The sequence below is a fragment of the Oryza glaberrima genome, chromosome 5 (assembly GCF_000147395.1).
Source record: "Oryza glaberrima chromosome 5, OglaRS2, whole genome shotgun sequence".
Lineage (NCBI taxonomy): Eukaryota > Viridiplantae > Streptophyta > Magnoliopsida > Poales > Poaceae > Oryza > Oryza glaberrima.
The window spans coordinates 18,057,576-18,083,922 of NC_068330.1; the positions used below are offsets into that span (position 1 = coordinate 18,057,576).

At 43.1% G+C, this 26,347-nt stretch overlaps 2 protein-coding genes, 1 long non-coding RNA gene and 1 other non-coding gene across 9 annotated transcripts; 2 read left to right on the plus strand and 2 right to left on the minus strand.

The window, feature by feature from the left end:
* Window positions 1-969: 969 nt before the first annotated feature.
* LOC127774098 (ubinuclein-1-like) lies at window positions 970-8,717 on the minus strand. Its single transcript, XM_052300373.1, has 13 exons — window positions 8,188-8,717; window positions 6,962-7,039; window positions 6,766-6,858; window positions 6,106-6,182; window positions 5,482-5,866; window positions 5,109-5,208; window positions 4,895-5,007; window positions 4,433-4,519; window positions 3,583-3,705; window positions 3,314-3,454; window positions 2,922-2,969; window positions 2,064-2,165; window positions 970-1,894 (listed from the first exon to the last, which is right to left on the minus strand). The coding sequence occupies exons 1-13, from the start codon at window positions 8,509-8,511 to the stop codon at window positions 1,478-1,480; spliced, it is 2,088 nt and encodes a 695-aa protein (XP_052156333.1). The 5' UTR covers window positions 8,512-8,717; the 3' UTR covers window positions 970-1,477.
* A 2,168-nt stretch (window positions 8,718-10,885) lies between these two features.
* LOC127773721 (uncharacterized) lies at window positions 10,886-17,960 on the plus strand. Of its 5 annotated transcripts, XR_008017625.1 has the most exons (6): window positions 10,886-11,868; window positions 13,394-13,522; window positions 13,848-13,930; window positions 15,164-15,323; window positions 16,054-16,136; window positions 17,681-17,960. It is a non-coding gene; the product is annotated as an uncharacterized LOC127773721 (long non-coding RNA). The 5 variants fall into 5 exon arrangements; XR_008017623.1 differs by lacking the exon at window positions 15,164-15,323 and having other exon boundaries at window positions 10,896-11,868; XR_008017624.1 differs by lacking the exons at window positions 15,164-15,323; window positions 16,054-16,136; window positions 17,681-17,960 and adding an exon at window positions 12,906-12,951 and having other exon boundaries at window positions 10,895-11,868; window positions 13,848-15,157.
* A 4,062-nt stretch (window positions 17,961-22,022) lies between these two features.
* LOC127775030 (uncharacterized) lies at window positions 22,023-25,818 on the plus strand. 2 transcript variants are annotated; one of them, XM_052301336.1, is made up of 5 exons: window positions 22,023-22,311; window positions 23,126-23,875; window positions 23,959-24,190; window positions 24,770-24,849; window positions 25,339-25,818. In XM_052301336.1, exons 2-5 carry the CDS (start codon window positions 23,138-23,140, stop codon window positions 25,462-25,464), a joined length of 1,176 nt encoding a protein of 391 aa, XP_052157296.1. In that variant the 5' UTR covers window positions 22,023-22,311; window positions 23,126-23,137; the 3' UTR covers window positions 25,465-25,818. The 2 variants fall into 2 exon arrangements, with proteins under 2 accessions (XP_052157296.1, XP_052157295.1); XM_052301335.1 differs by lacking the exon at window positions 22,023-22,311 and adding an exon at window positions 22,345-22,974.
* Window positions 25,819-26,177: 359 nt separating this feature from the next.
* TRNAR-ACG (transfer RNA arginine (anticodon ACG)) lies at window positions 26,178-26,250 on the minus strand. Its single transcript has one exon. It is a non-coding gene; the product is annotated as a tRNA-Arg (tRNA).
* Window positions 26,251-26,347: the final 97 nt, after the last annotated feature.

The following is a 26,347-nucleotide window of genomic DNA, read 5'->3' on the forward strand; positions in this document are numbered from 1 at the left end:
TGCCTCCCCCTCCCTCCCAAACTTGCTGGCCTCCTCTCCCTCCCTCTCATGCCTTCGCCTCCCCCACAGGCTGCCTCTTTGCCGCGTTGTGGTTGGGTTGGGAATGGCCCCAGAAGAAGTATGGCCACGAACGCTCCGGCGATGGCTGTCCTCCTCCCCAATTTCCCCGAAAGCTGATGCTCCATTGCAAGTCACCAGTGGCCGCGGCGCTCTACACCGAGGGAGCGCCGGAGGCTGTGCCAACGCCGGCTTGGGAAGAAAAGAGGAGAGGGCTTCGACATGTGGGCCCCACGCACTTTCTTTTTTTCTGACTATGATGCCACATCAGCGAAATAAAGGATCCATATTGCCATGGGATCGAAATTGTACGGTTTTGTATAATTTAGGGTGGAGATTTCTAATATTGGAGATAAGGGACGTCAACAAAACTCGACGTAAAGTTGAGGGACCGCAGATGAACTTATTCAAAAAAAAGGCCCCGTGCGAATTACGTACTCAATCTGTCTCATTTTAAGCGCAGCCATGAGTTTCTGTTTCCAACTTTAATCGTCCGTTTTATTTAATTTTTTTTAAAAAAAATAAAAACATAAGCCACGCATAAAGTATTATTTATGTTTTATCATTTAATAACAATAAAAATATTAATCATAAAAGAATTTCAAATAACACAAACGACCAAAATTGGATAAAAAAAAATAATGTTGCGGTTAGAATGAGACGGATGGAGGACATTCCAACTACAAATTGGTACTTAGTACTTAGTTGTTTTTTATAGAAAGGACGGGGTATAAAACGGAAAAAAATTGCTATATCACTAACAAAAAAGTTACTACTCACTTTGTTTTTTAATAGACGACGCCATTAATTTTCTAAACACATGTTTAATCATCCGTCTTATTTAAAACAACTAAAAAAAGAAAATGTAATTACATAAATTGTTTAAATATGTGACAAAAAGTCAACGGTGTCTATTAAAAAACAGAAGTAGTAGTACATAAATTGCATAACTTGCCTCTAGAAAAATCAAGAGACCAGATTTGACAGCAGAATGATTCACACAACACTTTATTCTGTGAATATATCCATACCTAAAAAGTGCTTCCGAGATATATTGACGATCTAGATTGTACAGAGCTAGGTTTTTATCAATTTATAGTCTAAGAGGGGAAGAAAAATGGCAATCTAAAGATGAAATTATCTACGTTGCAGGCTATCAGAGTGAAGTGCAGAATATAACAGCAACAGTAAAAACGAAACCGGCTAGACATTGTGTTACAGAGGGTTCTTATAAATACACCTTATTTTTAGTATCAAACAAGATCTTCAAGAATTAGTGGTTGCTCAGAAGCCAACAAATAGGCTCCGAGAGCATCCCAGTAGCAATCACCTAGCTAGTGTATTCTACTATATTGGTTATCAACGACCTTTGCCGATGATTTATTTTGTTCTCCAAAGCTATGCCAGCACGATCAGGACGTTAGCTGCTGCTGGGGCGACTGTCGCTGCTTGGAATGGCAAGCAGCGTCTGGGGAAGGTTACTGACCTTTGTTGCCTCATCTGCACGCTTTGCCGGCTTCTGTATTTCAATACCATGATGATGAAGTTCAGCAGTAGCCTTCGGTGGGTTAACTTGCCTATCTTCGGAGTCTATTTTTCGTTTCTTCATGCTGGTAGAACTCCTGTTGCCATCCGATCCTGCACCGACGCTCATTTCATTAACTTTGTCGACACTTCTGCTACTCTGACTATTTCCATTGTTAACCACAGGATACATGGTATGGGTGCTTGTCATATTTTGCAGGGACTGTGCAGATTGTGGGGCGGCAGGGTCGCTGTCACGCAACTTGGCAGCAGCAGCCAGCCTTCTCCTCTTCATCCTCTGGTCATTGCGGACCTGAATGGCATGATTGGTTTAAATGAGGTACTATAAAATAGGATAATTTGGAAATTTACATTACTGAATTGTACACTTGTTTTCCTTCACTCCATATGATTATGACGGTTAAAAATAAAGACATGGTTAAGCTAAAATGGCATTCACGCCTTAAGAGAAGATCTTTCACCTTCCTCTGCCTATATAATAAATTCCTTCGCTCCTTAGATCTAGAAATGGCATCTCGAATTCCAACTTTATCCATGTCGCCATGTGGCCATAAGTTAGCAAGCTGGTGCAGAAACAAAGATATTGTAATTTGTATGAGCGTTATGGACAAGTATAATCACATTCGCTAGGAAAACTGGAGAAGTTGTACAAAAAATGCACTTCGAAACAGAACATCACCAAAATACCCAAAAAAAATTTTAGAGGAAAGGCTTTCACCCAGCTTTTACTGAAAGCACAGTATGGTAAACAGAGAACGATCACAACCAAAATACCAAATTCATATGCTCGGGTGATAAAATTTAAAGTTTCTGAAAGAAAACAAATCCATTATAGAAATTAACAGGGTATACATTTACTTTGATAATTATGAATAGCTAAATAAATATTTAAGGAACTTAAGGCTGTTTAGCAAACTTGGATAGTTGGATATATAAACAAGCTAAGGGATCATACAAACTCAAATTATGTTGCTTTGCTTACAGGCACTTTAAACTAAGTAAAAAAGTGCTATCCTTGACACAATATACCAGTGCAATTCGTTTGCTGGTCAAAAATTAGCCCCTTATCCCAACATACATAAGCAAGTCGGCATTACAAATTTACAAATATAAAAGTGAGTTAAGGAAAATAAAGTTCATGATCAACAGTCTGTCTAAGGAGTGTGACTGCGTAGTGAATCAGAAAGGGAAGGCTGGAATTTTCTAATCCATTGATTCAAGTTGAAACACTCAATCAGACTAAAGGCACATATAAATGTAGAGGAGTTTTTTAGCAATCACAGAAATAAAAAGGTGTGGTAAAAGAGGCAGGATGGTACCTCTAGATACAACTTACGACTCTGAGGGCCCTTATCTTCATCCATACCCTGAAAAGCATGCATTACTCATGCTAGTAAGCATAATCACAAATTGTAAAAATACATGGTTTTGAACTTCCAAGCGATACTACATATAAAATAAGTAAAAAAGCAAAACGATAAGTAAGACTTTATCCAAGACACTCCTGTTCTAAACCAACTCTAGCGGCCTCCTTATTGAAGGGGGAAATAAAAAAATATCCTTTCACCAACATACACTTAAAAATAGACAAAAGGTAAAATAAAATAGAGAAAATGTCTCTATTGCTGATGTCGTTCTTTCAGCACAGAAATTGGGCAATTGGCTATGCATTGCAATTATCATTGAAGTAAACATGATAATACGACTATACCTCAACATACAGATCATACAGGTCGCAGATCCTGTCCTCCAATACAGCATCCATGACAGATTTTCCTCTCAAGGCCATTCTGTCATCATGAGTAACAGGATCCTGAAAGCCATCTATAGATTCAACCTTATGTTCAGCACCCTGAAAGCATACAGATATAAGAGTTCCTACTACCAAAGCTTTTCATAAGAATGAAGACTGGAACAAAACGCAATGTGTATGAAAATAAAGCAGATTACACCACTTTACTGACAAGGTAATTATTTCACCTTAGGTTTGGTGGCTAGACGTGCTTTGACCATTTCATAGATTTCCATTTTCACTTGTTGCAATTTCCCAGCCTTCTCTTGTTTAGCACATAAACCTGATTGCACCATTTCTTTCATGTTTCTCTGTGCCAAAAAACATTTGGTAAGTAAAATCTTTAAAACTCACCAAGTCACCATACAACACAAGGAGATTCTTTTTGCCGGTGCCTCCTGGTATGTCTTTTGAATATATGTTCATTTGACAGGATCACTATGCAACATATATTTATTCTACCACGCTTACTAAATAGTAACAAAGCCCATGCCTGTCAACACAAACAAAGGCAAGAACAAATCCTCAGATGCAACACCCCCCCCCCCCCCCAAAAAAAAAAAAAAGATTTCAGCATGCCAACAGGAATCTAGAATCCACTTAGTTGTAGAATATAAGAATAGTTCAAGAAACCACATAAAAAGAGTGGAATATTTGTACTGGTGCCCAAGGCCTATGAAAACGATGCATAAAGAACTGGACAAAAACAGTGTCTATCTCTTGTTACCTAACTAGCACTCGTTTAAATATCTCAATGAATCTACAGGCTACCTTTATCAATGGATGATTAGATCACAACATCCTATGATTTTTTTTTTCAATGTTCAAGAAATAAAGATCATTTCCAGACAGAGATAATAGACGACCCAGAATTGGAAAAGCAACAAAAGATACTATCCTTTTAAAAAAAATGAAATGCATGGAAGTAATTGGACAAGAAAATAATCATAATGCATGCATAAAAGGTATACATCAAACCAATAATTGTAATAAGCCCCTACCACACTGGACATGAATTTAATCACTACCTCTACTCACCTTCAGTGTCCTACGGTGCACAAGGTGGCCAACTATGCCCATGAGGCGATTGATCAGCTCATGTTCTGGTATTTTTCCTTGATTTGCCTGCATTTGTCAATATTCTGCTGTCATGTTGCCTAAGAAGTTCAAGTTGCCACTTGCCAGTACTTGTATTAAAAAGTTAGAACAAAACATTTGCATTGGAATACAGAAAACAAAAGGTTGTACTTCTTCAAGCTTCTCTATTCACATAATCTACTGCAGCAGCATAGGAAGTTAATGCATGAATGCATCTCTGTAATCCCTCCTAATAAACATAGCGATTACCATGACTCGACACATGCATTCTATATCAAGTTTCAAATCTAACAAATATTGAACGGACACAGTTACACTCTAGCCTTAGAAACATTGCTAAGTGGGCCGTAAGTAAACAAAGGCACTTCACTACAAGGTAAAATAGGGTGTGCTACAACATACCGATAACCTTGCGACCTTAGCAAGTTTTTGTTTTACTTCTTGTGGCAATCTTCTTTTAACTGCTACCTGGCAATTTGCCTCAGCCTCATGTACATCAAGAATCTGTGGTTTGTCTGTGAGGATGATTCCACGCAACAAAAGCCAAAGTTAATTCCAAAAGGGGCTTAGAAATATATCCACCATGATATATAAGGTTTAATAATAAGATACACACATTCAGTGACAATGTTTTGGAGGTCACGGATAGCTCGCTCAAGTCTGGTACCCTTGGTCTTGGTACCTGAACCTTCTGTATGGATTTTTGTGGCCAAGTGCTGAAAATGCAAATATAGAATATTGAGCAATTGTCCCATAAATTAGGGCATAATTGTCTCGACAGAATTATAGCAGTTGACAGACAACACATTTCATGACACTTACTAAACATGCTGCATATGCGTGTGGCAGTTTTTCTCTGTTTACTTCCATGTCTTATGTTGTAATGCTTTTGTGCTGAATAAATTAGTGCTATGTACTTTGGGGATGAAAAGATAACTATGGTTTGCACCATGCTCACAAGTCACAATACCAGTTTCCTTGACTCTTACCATTGTTTCTGTTGAATAGATGTTACTGGAAGCATGCAAACCAGAAAATTGACCAGCATTATATTTCTCTTTGTGGTGCATGTTCTTTGACAAATCTTGGTTCGCCCCATTAGAAGTTATTTTCTGTTGGAGGCCAAGATGTCCTGGAGCATCCTTGTCTCGGTATGCTGAATAAGGGTACTCAAATGTTCCATTAGCTCCAGATTTGTGACCATTACTAGTACTCTTCCCCGTTTGGAGAGTGCTTCTTTTAGAGTCTCTTAAAGGCGTGCCCATGTATGAGGAAGAGCCTGGAGCAAATTCCTTGTTATTCTCAATATAAGAACTTGATGAGTCTTTTCGTCTTCGTTTCTTTGGTTCAACAGTCTGTACTGAATCAAAGTCACTGCAAAAGTGGGTGGAAGCATGTCAAGATTTATGTCATCCTATAACAGCAGATATGTAGTGCATGTTGGCACTGATGCAAAGATTACTGTTATTATGTTATAACATCCCACATGATATCATTCTGAATAGCTAGTCATGACACCGCACAATGCCTTCTAGAATCATTTGGTGGGATTATTTTATGCATAACTTGCCCAACACCATAGCTGCAAATTAAAGAGTTTTTAGGAAAATTACATTTGTTCCAATTTTCCTTTGTTCACAAAATAACCATTGTGCTTGGTTGCAAAATTGTCAACTTCAAAATATTCATCCTGTGGATAAAAAACAACAGAGCGATCAGAACACTGGCTATCATTCTCAGCATGTCAAATGGTAATGATACAGAAAAAGAATCATTGAGATGTTCTAAACAAGGCTAGATATATGCAGCAAGAAGCATGTAAGCTCACATTTGGTTTGCATATAAATTAGTGTCGGTAGTTAAGTTCTTCCAGCCATATAGATCGTTCTGGTTTTGCACAAAGTAGCAGTTTTTCTTGTTGCAACTTGAGTGAAGTACCATATTGAATTCAAGATAATAAACCCTCATTCTTCCTAACACTAGAAAAATAGCTCAATGAAAAAAGAAAGATTATAAGAGCATGCCATTCTCAGCTGTTCTTCAAATTTGGCATATGGAATGGTAGCCAAGAAGTCAAGGCTGTTATTTATGATACATATAACAGGATAGTAGCACATATGCAGAATGCATGGCAAAACAAATAGTAACAAGCTTAACTCAAAGCACTACAATGTCAGTATTAACACTGTTTAGGTCAGATGAGCCAATGAAAAAGAACATTTTATTAACAATACATTAGAGCATTATTATATCAATTAAATTGAAAAGCTAACCAATTCATCATCATCAATAAACGAATCTTCTGTGTCATACTGATCATCATCAGGCGCATCATCCAAGTCTTCCTCATCACTACTATTTTTGCCCTGGCATAGTAAAAGGATGTAGACAGAGGTAAGCACTTTTCGTGTGCATAATGGAAAGTAAAAATGAATTTCCTCTCTGATAGTAACACCATATGTTTCTTACCATGTAAAGGCGCTCAATTTTCTCAATAACTGAATTGAACCGATTTGATTGTGCGCAGTCATTTTCTGTAGGATGTGTCTGATTCAAAAGATGGAATGGCCATTATTTCAAATACAGTACATTATTTCAATTTCAATAAAAAAAACTAGTTGATCTGTGCAATCATATGTGAAGACAACCACAAGTTAGGCTGATTTAATTCAACAAATGGGTAAGGGTAATGACCGCCTGCAAATGAGTAAGCACAACCACCACCTATCAGAATGTCTGATACAAGTTCCAACAAAATATAGGAATTATTGCCTACAAATGACACATCTTGCTTGTATAGTATTCCAGTTTACATTAATCATCTTACCAGACAATTTCGAGGAATTAATATATCATTGTTGCATCATTGCAAGACAATGCACATACTTCTAGTGTATGCGTAAACCCCTTCCATAATTCTGGTTTGTCATCAAAACGGACCTGCTATATTGATTCTACCAACAGAATAAAAGCTTAACAAAGTTTGCATGGCATTTGTAGTTCTTACATATGGTCACATAAGTAGCAAGTCTTGAGATCTTATCGTTTTTGAGAAACAAGTCTTCATAACTTGACCTTCTTCCCCCACTGATAGATTATTTCCCATTGATCAGTAATCAATACAGCAGCAGTAGCCAACAAGGCTCATAACTGTGGGATTGAGGGTTCAATTCCCACTATTAAAGTGTCCAATGTACCAGACTACCAGTTTAAGATGTTAGAAGAAATGCGGATGCAAAATCGGTGCAGCCTAGTTACCTAGTGGGAAATCCCAACATCAAGGTAAAGCTGGTGACCGCAGACATGGTGAGGGGCAATCTGGCATTGAGAAATGATATATTTTGATGCTATAGAAAAGAAGCAGAGGAGCATATTCTTTTCACCCTGCAATTTGCAAAGGTGCTCGCGGCGGCAACAGCTAATGGATGCTTTCCTTTAAGTTAAATCTCAATAACTTTTGCTGTCACTTCTCGGTTTCTCTGTTGCGAACTTATGCTCGGCTCTGCATTTGGCCTCACCATGATAGATAATTGAAAATCGTATTTAGCTAATTGAAGAATCATAATCAGACCTCCCAACTCCCACACAAAATCCCCCGCGGTTTTCAGGCTTGATCAGGTGAAAAATTGCACGCAGAATAGGCACGGAAGACAGAAATCGGCAAAAAAACATGTAACGAGAGCACGAAACCCTACCGCACCAGATGGTCCAGGGAGGGGGGCGACCGCCGGCTGTGCCGCCGCCGCCGGCAGCGGGGGCGGCAAGGCAGCTCCGAGGCCAGCCTCCTTGAGCATCTTCCTCCACGACACAATGGTGGTCTCCCCGGGCCGTAGCTCCACGGAGAACACCCGCCTCCCTCCCCCGCTCGCCCCCGCCCCCGCACCCGCCGCCACCGCAGGCGGCGGCCGCGGCGGCGCCCTAGCCTCGCCCTCCGCCGCCACCGCATCTCCCGGCGGCTTCGGCGCCGCGACCGCGGCGTGGGCCGCGGGGGCGCGCGGGGGGACCACGGGCTCGCCCATGGCAGCAGCGGCTGCAGGATCGATCGGCGGATCGCGACCGCGACGCGTCCAATTGAACGGGGGGGAATTCCGTCGCGCCTCGGGCGGCGGCTCAGGCGGTGGTGGTTGGTCGGGGGGTGGGGGGAGGAGGCGAGGCGAGGCGTGGGCGCGTGGCGTGGCGTGGCGCGCGGGACACGGGTGGGGATAGTAGTGGGTAGTGGCAAGGAAGGCAGGTGAGGTAGGAGGAGGACGACGAGGCGACGGGTGAGGTGAGGGGATACGCCGCTTCGGGATACGCGCCGTGACGGCCGTGGATTTTTTTTTTCTTTTTCCTTTCTGTTACTCCAGCTCGGATCTCGCCGTCGCCGCCGTTTGTTTCCTCTTCTTGGTGGATACGATATGCTTTCCCAAATCTAGCCCACACGACAGCCCAGTGTGTCACCATAATTTAGTGTTGGAAAAAGTACACCCAAGGTCCCTCAACTTGTCATCAAGATACAAAATCGTCCTCAAACCGCAAAACTATATATCCCGCATCCCTTAACTAATCAAAACCGGTCATAAAAGGTCCCTATGCGGTTTTGACCTCGGTTTTAGCCTACGTGGCGACTGAGTCAGTATGGGACCCACGTGGACCCCACATGTCAGTGTATCCACGTCATCCTCCTCTCTCTCTCTCCCTTCCTCATCTCTCTCTTACTCTTCTCTCTAGGGCTCTCTGGGCAGGGGAGCAAGGCGGCGGCTGCGGCCGGCGGAGCGGAGCAAGGCGTCGAGTGCGGGGCGGCCGGCGAAGCGGAGCAAAGGCGGTCGAGTGCGTGGCGACGGCGGCCTCACAGTGCCCATCGATCTCGACTTCTGCGGTGGCCATGCACACGTCATGGCCATGGAGCGCTAGCTGTAATCTTGGAAGGCTTTAGACGAGTAACAATACCGCTGCGACACTTGCCTGCCTTGGTGGCGGCGATGGCCACCTTGCGCCGCGGCGCTGACGACCTCGTGCTGCCTCTCCGGTCAAGCAGTGGCCGGCTCGACGCCGACGCCGACGCGTTCGTCGCCGTCGTCGTCGTGCTGGACCCGCCGCTGACGCTGTCATCTCCACACAACGAGTTGCCGTCGCTGCCGGAGTCGGAGCTCCTGTCCCTACACGCGTAGCTCTTGTCCCTCTCCATCACCCTGTACGCGTACATCTCGAACGGCACGTCGGCGACACCGTTCCCCTCCCACTCCGGGAACCTCCTCAGCAGCTGCGCATCCATGTCGAGGTAGTCCACCGCCGGTCCAGCCGAGTCCGGCTGCTCCGGGTTCATTACCAGGAAGCGCTTCAAGTAGTGAAGCACGCGGCAGATGGTGTGGAACGCCGACCGCTGCGCCGTGCCACCACCGCCTGGTCAGGCTGGTCAGGTACTTGGGCGACTGGAATGGGAACAGCGGCCGCTCGCCGGCGCGGATGTTGTTACTCGTCAGGACCACCCGCCACACGGCCGCGGCGGTCCTGGAGCAGGAGACCCACATCATCATCGTGCGCGCGGCCGCGGAGCCCCTGGTAGTCGTCGTTCGCGCGGCATTGAGACAGTGACGATGAGCAGCTCGACATGCAGGGCGCACACGGCGGCGGCGAGCTCGGCCGGTGGGAAAGATGTGCAGCGGGTAGGGGCTTGACGGCTGCGGGCGGTGTCGTCCTGGCCTCCGGTCGCATCCGGCCACATCCAGCCGCCGCGCCATGAGCCAGGCCGCGCCTGCACGAACCTCCACGCCAGCTACCATGGAAAGCGGCGGCATCGGGGGAGAGAAACAAGCCAAAAATAAAAGAAAAAAAAGGGGAACAGGGAGAGACAGCGTCGATGGCGCTGCAGCCCGCCGGCCACCGCAGAGCAGCACCGCCGCCGCCGCCGCCGCCTATCCCTCGCTGGCCCACCACAGGGTCATGCCGCCGCCGCAAGGCTGCGCCCGTCATTGTCGCAGGGAGAGAAGAGAGAGAAAGAACGAAGAGAAGAAGGAAAAGAGATGGGTGATGACGTGGACATACTGACATGTGGGGTCTACGTGGGTCCCACGCTGAGTCAGCTGCCAAGTCGGTCAAAACTGGGGTCAAAACCGCCGAGGGATCTAGTTTGCACTGATTTTGTAAGTTGGAGAATGCATTGTATCCGGTTTTATGGTTCAAGGATGATAAGTTGAGGGACCTTCGGTGTACTTTTTCCTTTAGTGTTCCTTCCATGCCACCTAGACCAAGAACACTATTAGCCACCCACAAGTTTCACAGTGCAACTCCACAATACCACAATCTATCTAACCTATAATTTACCGACTGATGTTTACATCCTTCGTACTTCATTCATCAAATCCAACGGACAAAAATCATCCACCGCTTCAGATCCGACGAACCATACCTCCCTCAGCTCCCACCGCGCACCATCATCGCCGCACCCTCGCTCTCCCCGCGTCGCGCCGCCCCCCAATCCCAAACCCGCAGCAGCTCCACCTGCGCCGCCGCCGGATCGACGGGAAAGAACCGCGGACCGCCGCGCTTGCACCAGCATCCAGATCAGCGCCGCCTCGCCGATCTCCTCTGCGCCGCCGCCCACGATTTGCTGCCGGCGCTCACAAATTGTCGTCGTCACGAAATCGCAACCCTAATCTCCCCACACCGCGCCGCCGCCCCTCGCCTCTCCACCGCACCGGTCTCCTCTGCGAGCGCCGTCGCTCCCCGCCTCTCCACCGCGCCGTCGTCCTCGCCGCCACCCTACGGCTCTCCACCACACTGCCATCCACTACGCCACCCTCCGCTCGTCGTGCCGCCCACATCGACGGGAGACTGCCCGTTAAGGGCGAGCCCGTCCTCCGTCGTCTTCCCGTCGCACGCGGAGGCAGCGATATTCTCCTTCGCCCACGATTTTCTTCGTCTTCTTCGTCTCTCTCCCCTTCTCCCACGGCTTGCTGCTGCTGCCCATATCAGCCGGACCCCATCTCCGGCGGCATCCCTCCCCAGGCGGCAGGCGACGGTGTGTGCTGATGCCCCCACGTCGGCGGTGTCCTGGCGGTCGTCTCCCATGGCGGCGGCGTCTTGTCCTGTCGAGCGGCGTGCTGACAACAGAAACACTTATAGGATTTGGCGCTGAAAATTTTTTATGCCCTTTGAACAACAAAGCATGTTCATTATATTGACATCAACAAAAATTTCTGCTATCAGATGTGCTGCAAAAATCGAGATGTTGAGGTTATATAATTTAGTGCTGAAAAGTTAATGTTCTGTTTCAGGTGCCTGCAATGATTTTATCTAGACATATGCTGGTGCTGAGTCCATTGCTTGCCTTGATGTTGGATCAACTGAGGAAGCTCCCTGCATTTATGCAAGATGGCCTTTTTGCGAGCAGTTAGGTAAAGGCAGAATGTTCACAGTTGCTGCTTGTGCTATTAATTCTAATTTTGATCATTATGTTACACTAATGACTATGGGAGCAGCCGCATTCTGCATCGCACCGTTGGGTCGGATGCTTTCTGCACGCAGCATAGGGGCCCATATGCTTCCAGACAACTTGCTATCACCTAATCCCATTATTCTAGACAACTGCATTATAATTTGACTTTGTGTTGTTTGACAAATTTGTCAGATTTAGGCATGAGTTATGAACTCCTTGTATGGTGCTAAAAAATTTTGGGCGTATATATGACGTGCAAAGAGTAGTTTAGACCCAATGAAACTTTGTAGAGTATTATTGTTTATGCCTGCAGTTGCTTCAAAGAGAACAAATTCAATCTATCTCTGTTGCTTGTGTTTCTTTTCAAGCCACCTTATAATTTTTAGCACTTAATGAAGCCAACTCTTCTATTGGGTATTTCAAGGAAGATATGGGGATCTAGCTTTCAAAATAGAAATTGTTTCTGGTGGCTGTGCCTGTGTATCCTTAGTTGCTGCTTAGGATAAATAAGTCTGCATGGCTCATATCATCATCTGGAATATTTTTGTTTCATATCATCTGAATTTCAATTAATAAAGTCTGCATCCGGTTCTATTTCACTATTGGTGGTTTCTAACAGTCAATGATACTTGAAATCGAGTTTGTAGTCTGCCTCTGGTTCTACATTCTTTGGTGGCCTCAAATTGTTATCACATATGCAGATTCACTATTGGTGGCCTCAAATTGTTATCACATATGCAGATTCACTATTGAGTCTGTGATAATTAATTATTTGTTATGACATTTCTGTTATATCTTATATACTCCCTTCTTTGTAATTAACAGTAATGGAATTATTGTTAGTTCAATTTGAACCAACCAACATATCATATAATAAAAACAAATGGAGCATGAAAATAGCATTTTTCGAGGTTGTGACTAAATCCCTTGAACAAAGAACTTTAAAATAGAAAGGGAAACAAGAACTAATTCAGCTTATATGACTGCTTGTTGCAGGCCGTTGATGTTTTGTGAGTAAGAGCTGGAGATAAAATTTGAACTTGTCAGTGCTGTTTTTTCCGTTTTGCTATTTGCCCAGCCAGTGCCCAATGCTGTTAATTGTACTGTTCAATGCTGATTTGTTAAAAACCATAAATTTAACTAACACAATTTTTTTGGAGACAATGATTTTTTTTCTAAAGTAGGGGAATGACACCCTAGAGTGAGTTTGTTTTTCTATGTATGACATCACTCACCACAGTCATCTTATATGATTATGAGTTAATCACGATATCTTTTTTATAGATCAGGAGAACATATTCTTATCATCTCTATGGTTAATCTGTATAGTTATAGATAATAGAGGGTTTGTCCATATTCCACATATAGGAAGTTATTTTTATTTTCATTTTACTTCTCAGTATTAGCTGAAATGTTAATTTATTTGGCTGCTTCAAAGTGAGTCTGACTGGTGTGTACAAATTTACATAAAACTGAATATGAAGGAGCACAAGTGGACTAGGACTGAGCATGCTAATTCAAACAGGCATCCAGTGTGAACTATGTGGGGCTGTGGGCAAATTCAGTAAATAACCTGCTCGTGGCAAATTGAGGACTAAAATTTTGATTTTGAGGTATACGATCTGATCTCTTCGCACCTTCAATTTTGTCTTCTTAGGTGTGTCATGTAAGTACCAGATTAATACGTGATAGATTGAGGTATAGTCATTGACAGTTTGCCACTGAAATGGAGTCTTTTGGGTGATGGCTTGCATTTCAAAATGCACTGGTATAATATGAAAATTGCACAGAACAAGCATTGACATTTTTCATGTACAAACAAGTTTAAAAATGTTATGCAGCTATGTTGTTTCCAAGTTTAGCATATGTATCTAAGAAAGCTATGTTATTTCTTATTGTAAATTGTGGAGATAACATGTAATGTTTTGATTTATGCAGCACCATCGGTGCCTTTTTGGTGTGGGCTGTCAAGACCATCGACAGCTTCCTCCCTTGTCCCCACCGGCCATCCGCTCCACAAGGTGATAGACGTTTTCCTTGTATCGTGACGTTCATGAATAATGTAGTCATGCCATATGAAGCAATTGTATACTTGTATGTGACCTTTTTGGCGGTTGATTGAAAAGTAAATTGATTGGATCTGGGTGATTGAATAAAGTGCTTTTAGTATTCAGCTTGATTTCATGAAGCAGACTCATCATGAATTACTATGTGTTCTCCCAATTGCCAAATTCAGTTCTATTTTTCAGTAAAATTTAGATTTCCAAACATTTTCTCATTTTCTTTTCATGCCAGATCAAAGAAGTCATATGAGATATAGATTATAAACTTGAATTTAGCAGATGGTGATGGATGGTTTGGACATGTAAACGAGATAAACTTCCTTACCACATCAAATACTCCGACATTAGATAATGTATACTATTATAAACGATATATAGATCAAACATTAGATGGTTATATCCGGTTTGGACTTTTTTTATGTCTATGCGTTAATTGTGAAGTTGTACATTACCAATTAGATTTTTACGAAAGATAGAGGTCATGATATTTTACTCACATGGCTAAAGATTAACAATATAATAACTTGCTTTGTCATTCAGTTTTTAAATTTTAACTTGTCTCATTTAATGCTTGATTGGAAAAAAATATATATTCTTTTAATTATTTATTTTGCATTTCTAAATGCTACCGTAGCGTTAGCACGGGCCAATTACTAGTCTACCCTATAATTCACCAACTCACTCTTACACCTACGTACTCATTCATCAAATCCAACGACCGAGAATCATCGAATCCAATGGCTCAGCTCCTCCCACGTATCTCCCCGCAACCTCACACTAATCTCCCGCACGCATTCCCCTCTCCCCCTCCACTCTCGCACAACCTCCTCTCTCTCTCTCTCTCCCCACGCCAACCGCAGCGCCGCCGCCGCCGCCGCCATCGATTCCGACGCGCCGCTATCGCGCCGACGCCGCCCACGTCCCGCCATCGAGCCGCCGTCGACTCCCGCCTTCAGATCGATGCCATTGATGCCCCATCACGCCTTCACATCGACGCCACCGACGATTCCCGTCTCTCCACCTTGACCCTCACGCCAATCGTCATCGAATCCCGCCTCCATATCGATGTCGCCGACGCCCCAACCAGCGCGTTGATTCCCGCCTCCAGATGACACCACCAGCGCCCCTCACGACGATCGCCGTCGATTCCCGCCTCCAGATTGACACCGCCAAAGCCCCCACACAATGCAGATCGTTGTCACGCACCGTCGATCCCCGGCCCCTCGCGCCGCCACCGGGACTGCTCGCCCACGCGCCCCCTTCTATACCGCGCCGCCGCCGCCGACTCCCTTGTGCCATCTGCTCTCCGTTGCGCCTCCACCTTAGCCCTCTCCACCACGATGCGAACAAGGTAATCATCGCTCGATCCTGTTCCTTCGTTATTAGTGTCATGGCTATTATGTGTTACGTGCATAAACCTGTGAGAAAATAAATTATTATGCGAATGTGTGGCAAAGAAAGTTATTATCTTCATATGTTTCTCTAATTTAGATAGCATGCCTAATCTTTTTTCAAGCTAGATAGTGTAAAATATGGAATTACGGAAGTACATGTCAAAAAATAAACTGAGAGGATATTGATTCTTATGTTTGTTGAGCTTGCAGTTTAGTTGAGACCTTGCGACCATAAGAAACTGATGTTTGATGACCAAGTCGTGCTTCACTGTCTAGTTCTGCTCTATCATTTAGGATTTTCATTGCCCAGCCAAATGAAAATGCCATTAGTCTACACATGTTTCCTGTTTTCTTCAAACTTATATTGATGATAGAGGAGACTATGTGAATGCTGTTGGGATTATACATAACTTTGGGTGGCTGTTGGATAGGACAGGATAAGGTTCATTTGGTTTATGTTTAGCATAGGACGTACCGGTTCATTTGGGTGCCTGTTGAATGCCTCGTTGGGTCAAAAAAATTTCCTTTATTGTGTTCATGGATTTAAAATTCAAATGCCAGTAGCAATATTTATTCTGTTTTTTTCGTGAACCTTTCCTAGACAGACGCATTTCTTTCACTGGGAAATTTGCAGGGTATATTTTCATCCCACAAGGTCATGCATGGTCAATTTGTGTTCATTTGTAGGGTCATGCATGGTGGATGCAAGTATGGATTCAGATCATGGTGGATGTATACATCAATTTTAGGTTTTCGTACATGAACCAAAGGTAACAACAGTTAGTTATATACTTTTCAGGAAATAATTTTGAACATGAGCAGATAGACGTAAAATTATATACCCTAAGAGCATATGATGACAATGTAGCTAACTACTAAATTTGGACCATGCTGAATATTATAAGATGGAATATCTTGGTAGTTAGTAATATTATGCTGAATATTTAGTGGCTTTGATTAATCTCTCTGTCTTCTTGCATGGAGTAGCACAATTATATAAGGGCAGTCCCAACCCATAACACTAGACATTGTTTCCATAAACTCCACATCATCAAGAAACTAGTACTAGACATTACTCTTCCAATGCAAACACCACTATTCCATACTTCAATTTAATGCTACTTATCTCACATGATGTCTTGAATGTTGTGTAGAAACCATGTCTCATGTAAGACATGGTTTCCTTCTCTTTCCTCATTTATTCACTTGCCACATCATTTTTTGTCGTAGGTGGCAACTTATTTAATGCTATGGACACCATCCTAGTCATTGGGTTGAGAATGCCCTAACCAGCTGGGTACTTGGTACCTTGTTGCCACCCTAAAAAAATGATGGCACCATAGATAAATTTGCTTGTGTTAAAATGTATTGCCATCATAGCGTTGTAACTTATACCTTGCCTTCATGGAAGATAGTAGTTTATTTTAAATGGAAGAGAGTAAGATGCTTTGTACAAATTGATCTTCAGATGCATAGGTTTATAAAATGCTATGATCTAGATGAATAGGTTTCCTGACTATTGTTGTTCATTTAAAATAGAACCAAATTTGCTGAAACTATTCATCATTGAAAAAAGTCAAACAGAAGAATTCTACTGTCACACTGCATTTTCATAAGTTTCTATTGATACTGGATTTTATTCTCTTTATGTTCCTTCAGCATTTTATCTTATATATCAGAATTAAATAGTTTACAAGAATATGAGTGAGAATTATATTATTATTGATCCGTTTCTGCTGTTTGCCACTGTACCACCTATGCATGCTTGCCTATTCTCTTAATGCAATGGACTCGATTGCCATTCATCCAAATTAGAAATTAAATGGTGCATTTTTACTTTGGGGTTTGATCATATATTTCCTGTACTAAGAGATGGTGCTGGCTCTATTTGGCCCTTGATCTCTTGGTTTGTTTAATTTTCTTTTATTCCTTCCTTGCATCTGAACAAAGATGACTCTGAGCTGATCTCTCAGTTTGTTTAAAATGCCTTTAGATTTTTTTTTGTCATGCAAAATTTTTTAGATCCATTTTCTTAACTTATCTCAATATATATGGCCCCTGTTACACTCATATGTTGTCAGAAGGGGTAATGAAATTGGTGTACTAATTCAATCCCGCTTTTTAAAATGGTTGAAATATGAACCAATCCTGTGTAATCTTTGTTTCAAGAAAGGTGGTTAAATTTTCAAGAGTGATCTTTCTAACTTTGTGCATAGGATTATGCCATCAATCCAAATCCCTGATTTCTGAAATCCCTTTTAGATGGCAAGCCACATGACATGGAGTTTATACTTGACTCTCTTTTATATGGCAGGCTGAAATTTTTATGGGACGGGGCAACATCTAATTTTATGGAGACAAGCTCCATCGCCGCCCCATGGAGACACCATTCTCTGCCGCTGGACCACCGTCGCCCTGCCTCGATCGGTGGCACCGACACGTAGCTGTGTCCTCCATCAATGTGCCACTGCCCCCGTTGCCTCAAGATCCACCGCTGCCCCTGTATGTCACACTCAAACCGTTCCTTCGACGTCAAAAAGTCCAATGAACATTTCCATTAGTGCAATTATATATTTGCAGTGTTCGTTTTTATTCAACAGGGTCATGCATGGTGGATGTATGTATGGTTTCATATTGTGGTTTTGGAAAAAAAAATATTGAGTTTAGGGTTTTTAATGCAACCTTGTATCATGCATGACTGGGGATCGTTGGGTCTTAGGGAATGCACTACAAAATGAATTTTGGTAGAAAAATGGAACAAAACAAACATGCATATTGGAACTTCATGGAAGAGAATATGCGTGTGTGTGTGTGTGTGTTAGTTTATCTGGTATGATAAAATGGTAAATGGACCCGGCTAGCTTTGTCAAATCAGTTTATTAAAAACTGATATAAAAATTAGTGTCTTCTACATCATAATGTGTCATATATGTAACGGTTGTACTTGAGATTCAGGGTTTTCTAATATGGGGTCAATAGGGATTGAGGTTCTGTGAGATGGACCTAACTGATAGCCTGAGCATAGGGTAGGAAGGGGCCACATTTTTTATTAATGATCTCTATATTTTAGGGTCGGCATTTAAGCTTGTAAAAAGCTGAATACTTGAGATAAAGCACCATAGTGGCAATCTGGTTTAATTCAAAAAACAAATCTATATCAGTGATTGACCAGTTTCATGTTGGATTCGGTGAACTGACTTACTCCCTCCGTCCCAAAAAAAGACAAACTTACTCCCTCCGTCTCAAAAAAAGACAAACCCAGGGTTTGTCTTTTTTTGGGACGGAGGGAGTCCCTCCGTCTCAAAAAAAGACAAACCCAGGGTTTGTCTTTTTTTGGGACGGAGGGAGTATGTGCTTAATTTTGAACATCAGCAGGTCCGGAACACATCTTTCCACACCGCTGGTCCCCTGTCCAAGCCGCTGCCTTGTCGCCGATCCCCTTCTCCTGAACCACATCGTATCGTTCTTAATTTTCCTGAAATGTCGCATGCATTCTATGGTTTTTTCGGACTGCTTTCTGTGGTGCCTAGCTGTTGGTAGCGTGCAATATTGATGATTTACGCGTCTTGTGTATTCGTAGGGTATAATGAAATTTGATCTGAACATATGAAATTTGACAAATGCATTTCCATGATCCGAAAAGTTTATCTGCAGATTTAACAAAGTATTCATGTTCATTTTACCTTTTTCAACTCATTAACATGAACAAAATTGGAGCCATGTAAAAGCCTATATATTTGCTTTGCTACATATTCTTGCCTTAATAGAAACCGGGATTTTGCCAAATATTTTGGGAGTAAAATTACTAATGCCAAGTGATGAATATGTCTTTATGAGCGTGTGCCTCGTGGTAGGCGAACGCATTGTCTTCAATATGGTGCTTCTACTAATATGCGTTCGATAGAGAAGTTCATATGGCTTCTTGAGGTGCTCTATAAGGAGGAAGGTGACCAGTGAGGAGCAGAAGTTGCAGAATGTTTCTAGGCGATGCATGTATTGAAAAAATAGCACCTGTAGAACTTGTAGGTGATATTTGTATCTATATGTGGTATAGAAAGTTAGACACCATGAGCTATTGTTTGTGTTTTGAAATGTTAAAATATTGTAGAACTCTATTCATGGCCAACTTTGGGAATTTATTAACAGTATAATAATATTCATGAGAACAATACACATCTCTCTATCGTTATTTTATTCGTGAATCTTAAATATTACCTTTTGGTTTTTGCATTATCAATTATCACCGTTGTGTTAGCACGGGTATATTACTGGTCTTTTATCAGATGGCTAGCGACATAGGTAGAAACGTCCTGGTTTAATTTTCTATTGTGTATAGGTTATTTTATTTTATTCTTTTCATTTGCACGACTCTTAAAGTTATCTAATGCTCACAAATTTAATAGTTTTCGGGGAGAAAAACTGTGCTGCGTTTTCTAGCAATTTCTTTAATAGAAAATGGCCTCTTAAAGAGGAGAAGAAAGATAAACCTGAGACAACTGAACTGAAACGGACAGTAGATAGGAAAATTATATGGTAGAAACTAGTGAAACCCTAACAACGATCGAGAATTGAGAAATAGATATTTAAGATTCATCCACATTTTTCTTAAACTTAAACAACCATTAATATAAAACGATAGAGTTCACGGGAATAAATCTACATTGCCAAACAGATAAACTGAAAGCATAAAACCATCCGTTTCTAAAGAATGGGAACTGCACTAAGGCCACAAACTTCCTAATGAAACCACACAACGGAGAAGGTGCAAATCGACAGGGAGGTGTGGCAATGCCGCGATGATTGCGACCTTGGGCCTCCTTTGGCGTGCACAACGCTTGACAAACCAGCAATCCCCTTCGGTTGCCTCCACAATGACGGCACAAAATAGAAGTATGCTACTGAGTCACAAATTTTGGTGTAAGCATCCCCATGCTCAGCAAGAGTTGTCCACGGAGTTCGTCGTTAAATCTAAGGAGAGTAAGCTCAACCCGAACAACAAACTCTGCATGGAACAAGCTGTTAGAAAACACATGGGAAGATGGAGCCCAAATCCAGGTTCCCATACCCACTGAAGAACTCGAATGGTGGCAAACGAACTGTTGTCTTCTTGGATCGACGTACGTGGTTGGGGAAGCGTGTGAATCTTGACTAATGGAACCTTGGCATTGGAAGCTCCCGTTCAGGCATTAGAGAAACCACCGCCACATCCATTGGATGTACCAAGCCATCATCGGGTTGTCATCGTGCATCACGAGCTGTGAGCTCCGGGCGAAAACAAATCCACGACGTCTAAGAAATCGTCGCTGCAACCAGTGAATGCACTAGGACCTATCGGCTTGACATCCGCGAGTAGCAAGCTCCGGGAAATAGTAGGGCGACACGGACATGTGCTGCCAGCGCTAGCCAACGAAGGCCTCGAGAAGCCGCCGCAGCCGCCAATAGGAGCTGGGTGGCGACCTCTCGGGCGAAGACGGTGCTGCAACCAACACTACCACAAGGAGCCATCTCCACTCGTCGATTCGTCCACTGATCTTCGGATCTCGCACCTCCACCACCACCAACCATCACCGCCGCCGTCCACACTGGCATCCGTGGAGACTCACCGGCAAAAGCACCAACTAGACCTAACTACAAGAAGCACCTAACGACCTAATAACAGACCTAACCACACTACACTAGTAGGGGGAGGTGGCCGGACCCCTCCTCCAACCCTCGCCGGCGGTGAACCGCTAGAATCTGGGGGAAGGAGGGGATGGGAGACGAGGGAGAGAGAGAGGCTACTGTAGAGAGGGGAGGGAGAAGAATATTGTAGCCAAGATTCATCCACGTTACAATGAGTAAAAATTTTACTACATTTATTACTTATGAGTAATGGTGATGTGAACAAGGAGTAAAATTTTTACTCATGGTGATGTGGACGAATCTCATAGGCTCGTTTTTAGATCTAAACAATAGTTTTTAAGTTTTCGCTGTATAAGTGGTTTGCAGTATATATTTTCCTAGGTGGATACTTGGTAATGCACACCCGTGAGTTGGCTACTTTCTCCTCTCCTCAAACAGGTCGTCCGCTGGGTCACCAACCTTCGCTGCCACATCGTCTCTCCTCCTCCTCCTCTTTGCCTGCGGCCACCGCATCCACTCTCTCCCACTGTAAACCCCCACCCATTTCCTGCCACTCCCCCTCTCTCTCCTCTTCGAGAGATTAGGTTGTTCAACTGTGCTGCTGCTCATGCAGCAAAAGGGATCAAGAACAGGGGCAGGGGTCATGTGGTGGAGGTAATCAATTAATCAATTCGGGTAATGCGGGAGATCATCATCTATCTGGCTAACCTCCACCGCGTGCATGGCCGAGGCCTACAAGCTGATACTAGTTCTTATTGTGGGCTAGTTTTATTGTGCATTTAATTGGTTAACTGCAACAATGTGCCGATTTTTTTCGAGAATTTAGAGTATTTACTATCAAATTTAGGTGCCTCAACTTTTTTACCACTCAGTTCACATGCCCTCTATAATATATATCATTAGGAGTGCTAATTTATCTATTTGATACCACTTTCTCTATTTTTCATGTATTTCTCGTTTCTTAATTCCATTTGTATATTTTTTACTGGTTTGTGGACATTTCTACCTCTAGGCCCACCTGTCAGATCCAAAGAGAGATACTCCTCTGGATCGATCGATCCCTCCAGGCATCGGCGCCGTCGACCGCGACCACCCTGCCGCCGAGCGCCATTACCTCACCACCAAGCGCCGCTGCAGATCGCCGCCGCCGCCAGGGTGCGCAAGCTCGCCGCCCCCGACCACCGCCCCAACCGCCGAGAGCTGCCGCCGCCGCGGCTGACTCGACGCCCCACCGCCCCCACCGCCGAGCACCACCACCCCCGCCGCCCCAGCTCGACGGCCCCACCGCCTACACCGCGGGGCGCTGCCGATGGTCTGCAAAGAGTAAGTAGCTTTCCGATTCCTTTTACAGGCAAGAACTGGAAGATGGAGGCGATGAGCAGGGCAGTCCCCAGTAGCAAAGCAGAAACAAGGAGATAAGATGGTGGCAAAGCTGCTGTTTCTCTTTTTCTTCAGTTTTTCAATCGCTCCCAAAATCAATTTGAAGATCATATGGTTGCAGCAGGAATTGGTTGAGGCCATTTTTGCTCATTTGCAACGCCTGATTCCGTAGCAGACATGTATATTGTAGCAAATTATTGTAAACTGTAGACGCCTGACCGGTAAATTGTTACGCCTGAGCGTAATAGACATGTATATGCTGTCGACCTGGGGGCTGGGGCGGCGAGCTTGCTCACCCTGGCGGCGGCGGCGATCTGCGGCGGCGCTTGGTGGTGGGGTAGTGACGCTGCGCGGCGGGGTGGTCGCGGTCGACGGCGCTGATGCCGGTCGGGGGCGCTTGCCTGGAGGGATCGATCGGGGGCCCAGGGGTAGAAATGTCCACAAACCAGTAAAAAAATACACAAATAAAATTAAGAAACAAGAAATACATGAAAAACAGAGAAAATGGTACCAAATAGACAAATTAGTAGTTTAGCACTCCTAATGTCATATTATAGAGGGCATACGAATTGAGTGGTAAAAAAGTTGAGGCACGCGAATTTGATGGTAAATACTCTAAATTCTCGATTTTTTTCTCTTCTTTTCTTTTTTCAACACCGTGGTACTACTCTTGATGCAGCTCTCTGTAGGTTGTATCCGTGCTTGTTGCTCTTCGGATTGATGTAGCTGTGGTTTTTTACACTTCTTGGATTTCCAGGGGAGTTGCCAGATGAAGGCCCAGGACATGGTGAGCAGATCATCATGCAGCAAGAACAAAGTGTTTGGTAGTCTACCTGTTGATAGTATCCCAGAAATAGATCCAAGTTACAGGCTTTTCTTGGAACATCTGAGGGAAGATGGGAACGGCTATGTACTTGATGCGCCGAGAGGGGACCATGGCTCGCCTGTTTTTCTAAGATATGCACAAGATCATGCATCCAATGGATATGCTAATGCCAAATCCGGCACAAATATCACAAAAAGTTCATTGCGTAGAAGCCATTGTAATCAAAACAGCGAGGGACCAGGTGTAACATCAGACAAGGCTGGCAGTGCAAATGCGGGGCATTGTTTTTCACTAGGTACATCATTTGCGATGCAGACGTCAGAAATCGATGAATCATATGCTACATTTCTGAGACTTCTGAAGATCAAGAATGGTCTCATGGTTATTGAGCCAGAACCAGGTGTTACCATTGTATATGGGCAAGCAGAGGAGACACTGGTTGGATATGATGAATTGAGAATAGCCACTTCCACAAATGGAAGAGATTCTTTGATGACTGCATTTGAAAACATGGGTGAAGAGAATGCTATGAATACTGATGGAGATGGGCTTGGGAAGATCAATAATTCTGCATCTGAACGTGAAATGGATGGCCTTGCTTTAGAGAACATGGGTGGTCAGGATCTAGTCTGCATAGATGAGCATGGACTTCCACCTTGTACTGAACTTTCTGATTTGAATGTGAGTCATTTGTCTGCTTAAGTTCCCTTGGCAATATCTTTAATGATGTTTTATTTATTATGTACCTTGCTTTTTGGACCCAGGTATGCGGAGATGAACAAGGAGAACCTCTTGCTCTTAGTTGTGGCATTCCCTCTACATTTGATGAAAAACTTAATGATGTTTTAAGTAAGCCGTATGACCTAAATGAATATAAAGAGCTTTTGAGAAAAGCTACAGATCGGAAGCTTGTCAGTAGACAGAGACACTTGCGAAATGCATCCAAGCCCTATGCCACAAGGGCAGTTGGGTTGTCATTTCTTGATCACTACCCAGGTAATCACTAAATTCTGGTCAGTAATTTCGTAATCCTCATGTCTAACAGTCCAAGGGCTTGATTTTGTCCTAAATTTGAGCGGCGTTGACAAGCTTTGACACTCGTTGTACATTATATGATCTAGTAGCATCACATAATTGATCTGTGCTCCAGCCTGTTGTTGTATCCTACGGATTAACTTTCAAGGCCTTTGTCTTTCGCCAGTTGCAAAGGATCAGTGGAATTTATTTGTTAAGTCAATAGGCTAGACCTCTGACTAGTTCATTACTGCAACCCCTCAATAAAATGAGACATAGGCACATATCACAGGGAAAAGGAATTCTTTTTTTTTTTTAATTAGTAGCTTACCATTGAGGGTTGTATTATATGATGTCAATTTTGAATATAAAATAAATTTACGGCATCCATGCATTTGTGAATAACATTTCCCTGGTAACAATTGCTGAAGTCTGATTTTTATGGCACGATGTATAATTGCATATTTGCAAGTTACTTGGTGCTTCACATAAGCCAGATTGGCAGATTCTGCTTAGTACTTGATTTCTTTTATCAACACTAATGTTTGGTCTCTCATACAGATCTAGCCATACAAATAGATTCTGCTGACTCTGATGAGAGAAAACTTTGCCTCCTGCGAAAATTCTTCTTCTGGTTGGAGGTGATCTCTAAACTACCCTATAAGTGGAATTGAGATTTATTGTTCTTCATTTGACTAATGGCTGAAACTATGTCAAAATATTAGGTGTCTGTCTCTGTGATTCCGTTTCGAAAAAAGAAGAAGATATAAATCACAGTAATTCCTTTTATGGTGCAATGACTAAAATGATTTCACTATAAAATACATTAAACAAGGAACAGTTGTCGCTAGCATTTTTCACCGCATTGACATAGAGGGAACTAGTCTGTCCGATCTTCCTTCTGTGCATGTTACTTCTTTGATTCAGATATTTCACAGGGTACTAATCTTTGAAAGATCTGGCCACTAATCAATGAATGCTCACAACATAACTCTAGGGAACAAGAATGATGTTCTTGATGTACTCCTTATTATGTTCTTCGTTTGGGAATTAAGGATAGCTATGCTGAAGGCATTAATAATAAGTTATTAAATTGTTCCTAAAGCCTAAATTGTTTTAACTGTTTCCAGAACCTGTGCCACGAGGGGGCCTACATGCCATGGATCGACAAGCCACTAGCTTGCAATCCGATCGACGCAGACGACTACGAAACGGATGACCCGACGGCCATTGAGATTATCCAAGACGGAGACTGAGTCGGCATTTGTCTCCATTGCCAGGTCCCAGTTTGGAGCTGAAGGAACATGAGCTTCCATTCCTCCAGTTGGTCTCTGTTGTGCGAACCCACCTTTGCTTTCTGCTCAGCCCTGCGACTTCACTGCACTACCTGCCTGGTTGTAATTTTTTCTTTTACCTGTAAAACCCTCCTGAAATGCCAGTTTGGGTTTCAGAGATTGCAATCTTGAGTGGCCTGGTTTGGCTGTGCTGCACTGCTACTCTCTGAACTGGTGTTGGGTTGGGATGGGCTGCGGGAGTGGGGTGGAGTTGCGTGGGCAAAATTACGTACAAACTTTATATATATATTTATATAAAAAATATATGTATATAAATCTTATGCGCATACATATTTTGATGTATCATTTTTTTTATACATGCGCGTATAATCGTTTTGAGTATATGTATAAAATTTATATCCATATACATAAACTTTATATGTTACGTATAAACTTTGTATGTACGTGGCTGATTGCTAATTAGCGATTCTGATGAGCTATGCTTGGAAGAGACAAGGGAAAAGAGAAATCATCATCATTTGCATGAAGAGGCAATACCTTTTGAACTGTGACCAACGTGAGTGACAAAAAAATGGGAAAAGATTGATTTCGAGCAAGTGGCAGTGTTGGAAGTGAAACCTCCAGGAGTCCAGGTAGTAAAACAGAAACAACATAGCAAAATTAATATGCTATTGCGACTCCGCTGGGGATCGAACCCAGAATCTCTGGTTCCGTAGACCAGCGCCTTATCCATTGGGCCACGGAGTCGTTGATGCTACAGAAATTAGATTTATTTTGATAACGTAGTTAGTGTACGCTTTTTTATTTTTTAGTTACCAAGCCAAGGAAGTTTCTGTGAATTTCA

Excerpts from the sequence above, each read along its gene's own strand:
- LOC127774098 (XM_052300373.1), bottom strand. The coding sequence starts at position 8,511 with ATGGGCGAGCCCGTGGTCCCCCCGCGCGCCCCCGCGGCCCACGCCGCG. Across the intron at positions 4,520-4,894 it reads CTAAGGTCGCAAGGTTATCG|GCAAATCAAGGAAAAATACC; the intron begins GTATGTTGTAGC and ends TGACAAATGCAG. Across the intron at positions 2,970-3,313 it reads TGTATGATCTGTATGTTGAG|GGTATGGATGAAGATAAGGG; the intron begins GTATAGTCGTAT and ends CATGCTTTTCAG.
- LOC127775030 (XM_052301335.1), top strand. Across the intron at positions 24,191-24,769 it reads ATTTCTTGATCACTACCCAG|ATCTAGCCATACAAATAGAT; the intron begins GTAATCACTAAA and ends TCTCTCATACAG. Across the intron at positions 24,850-25,338 it reads AATTCTTCTTCTGGTTGGAG|AACCTGTGCCACGAGGGGGC; the intron begins GTGATCTCTAAA and ends AACTGTTTCCAG.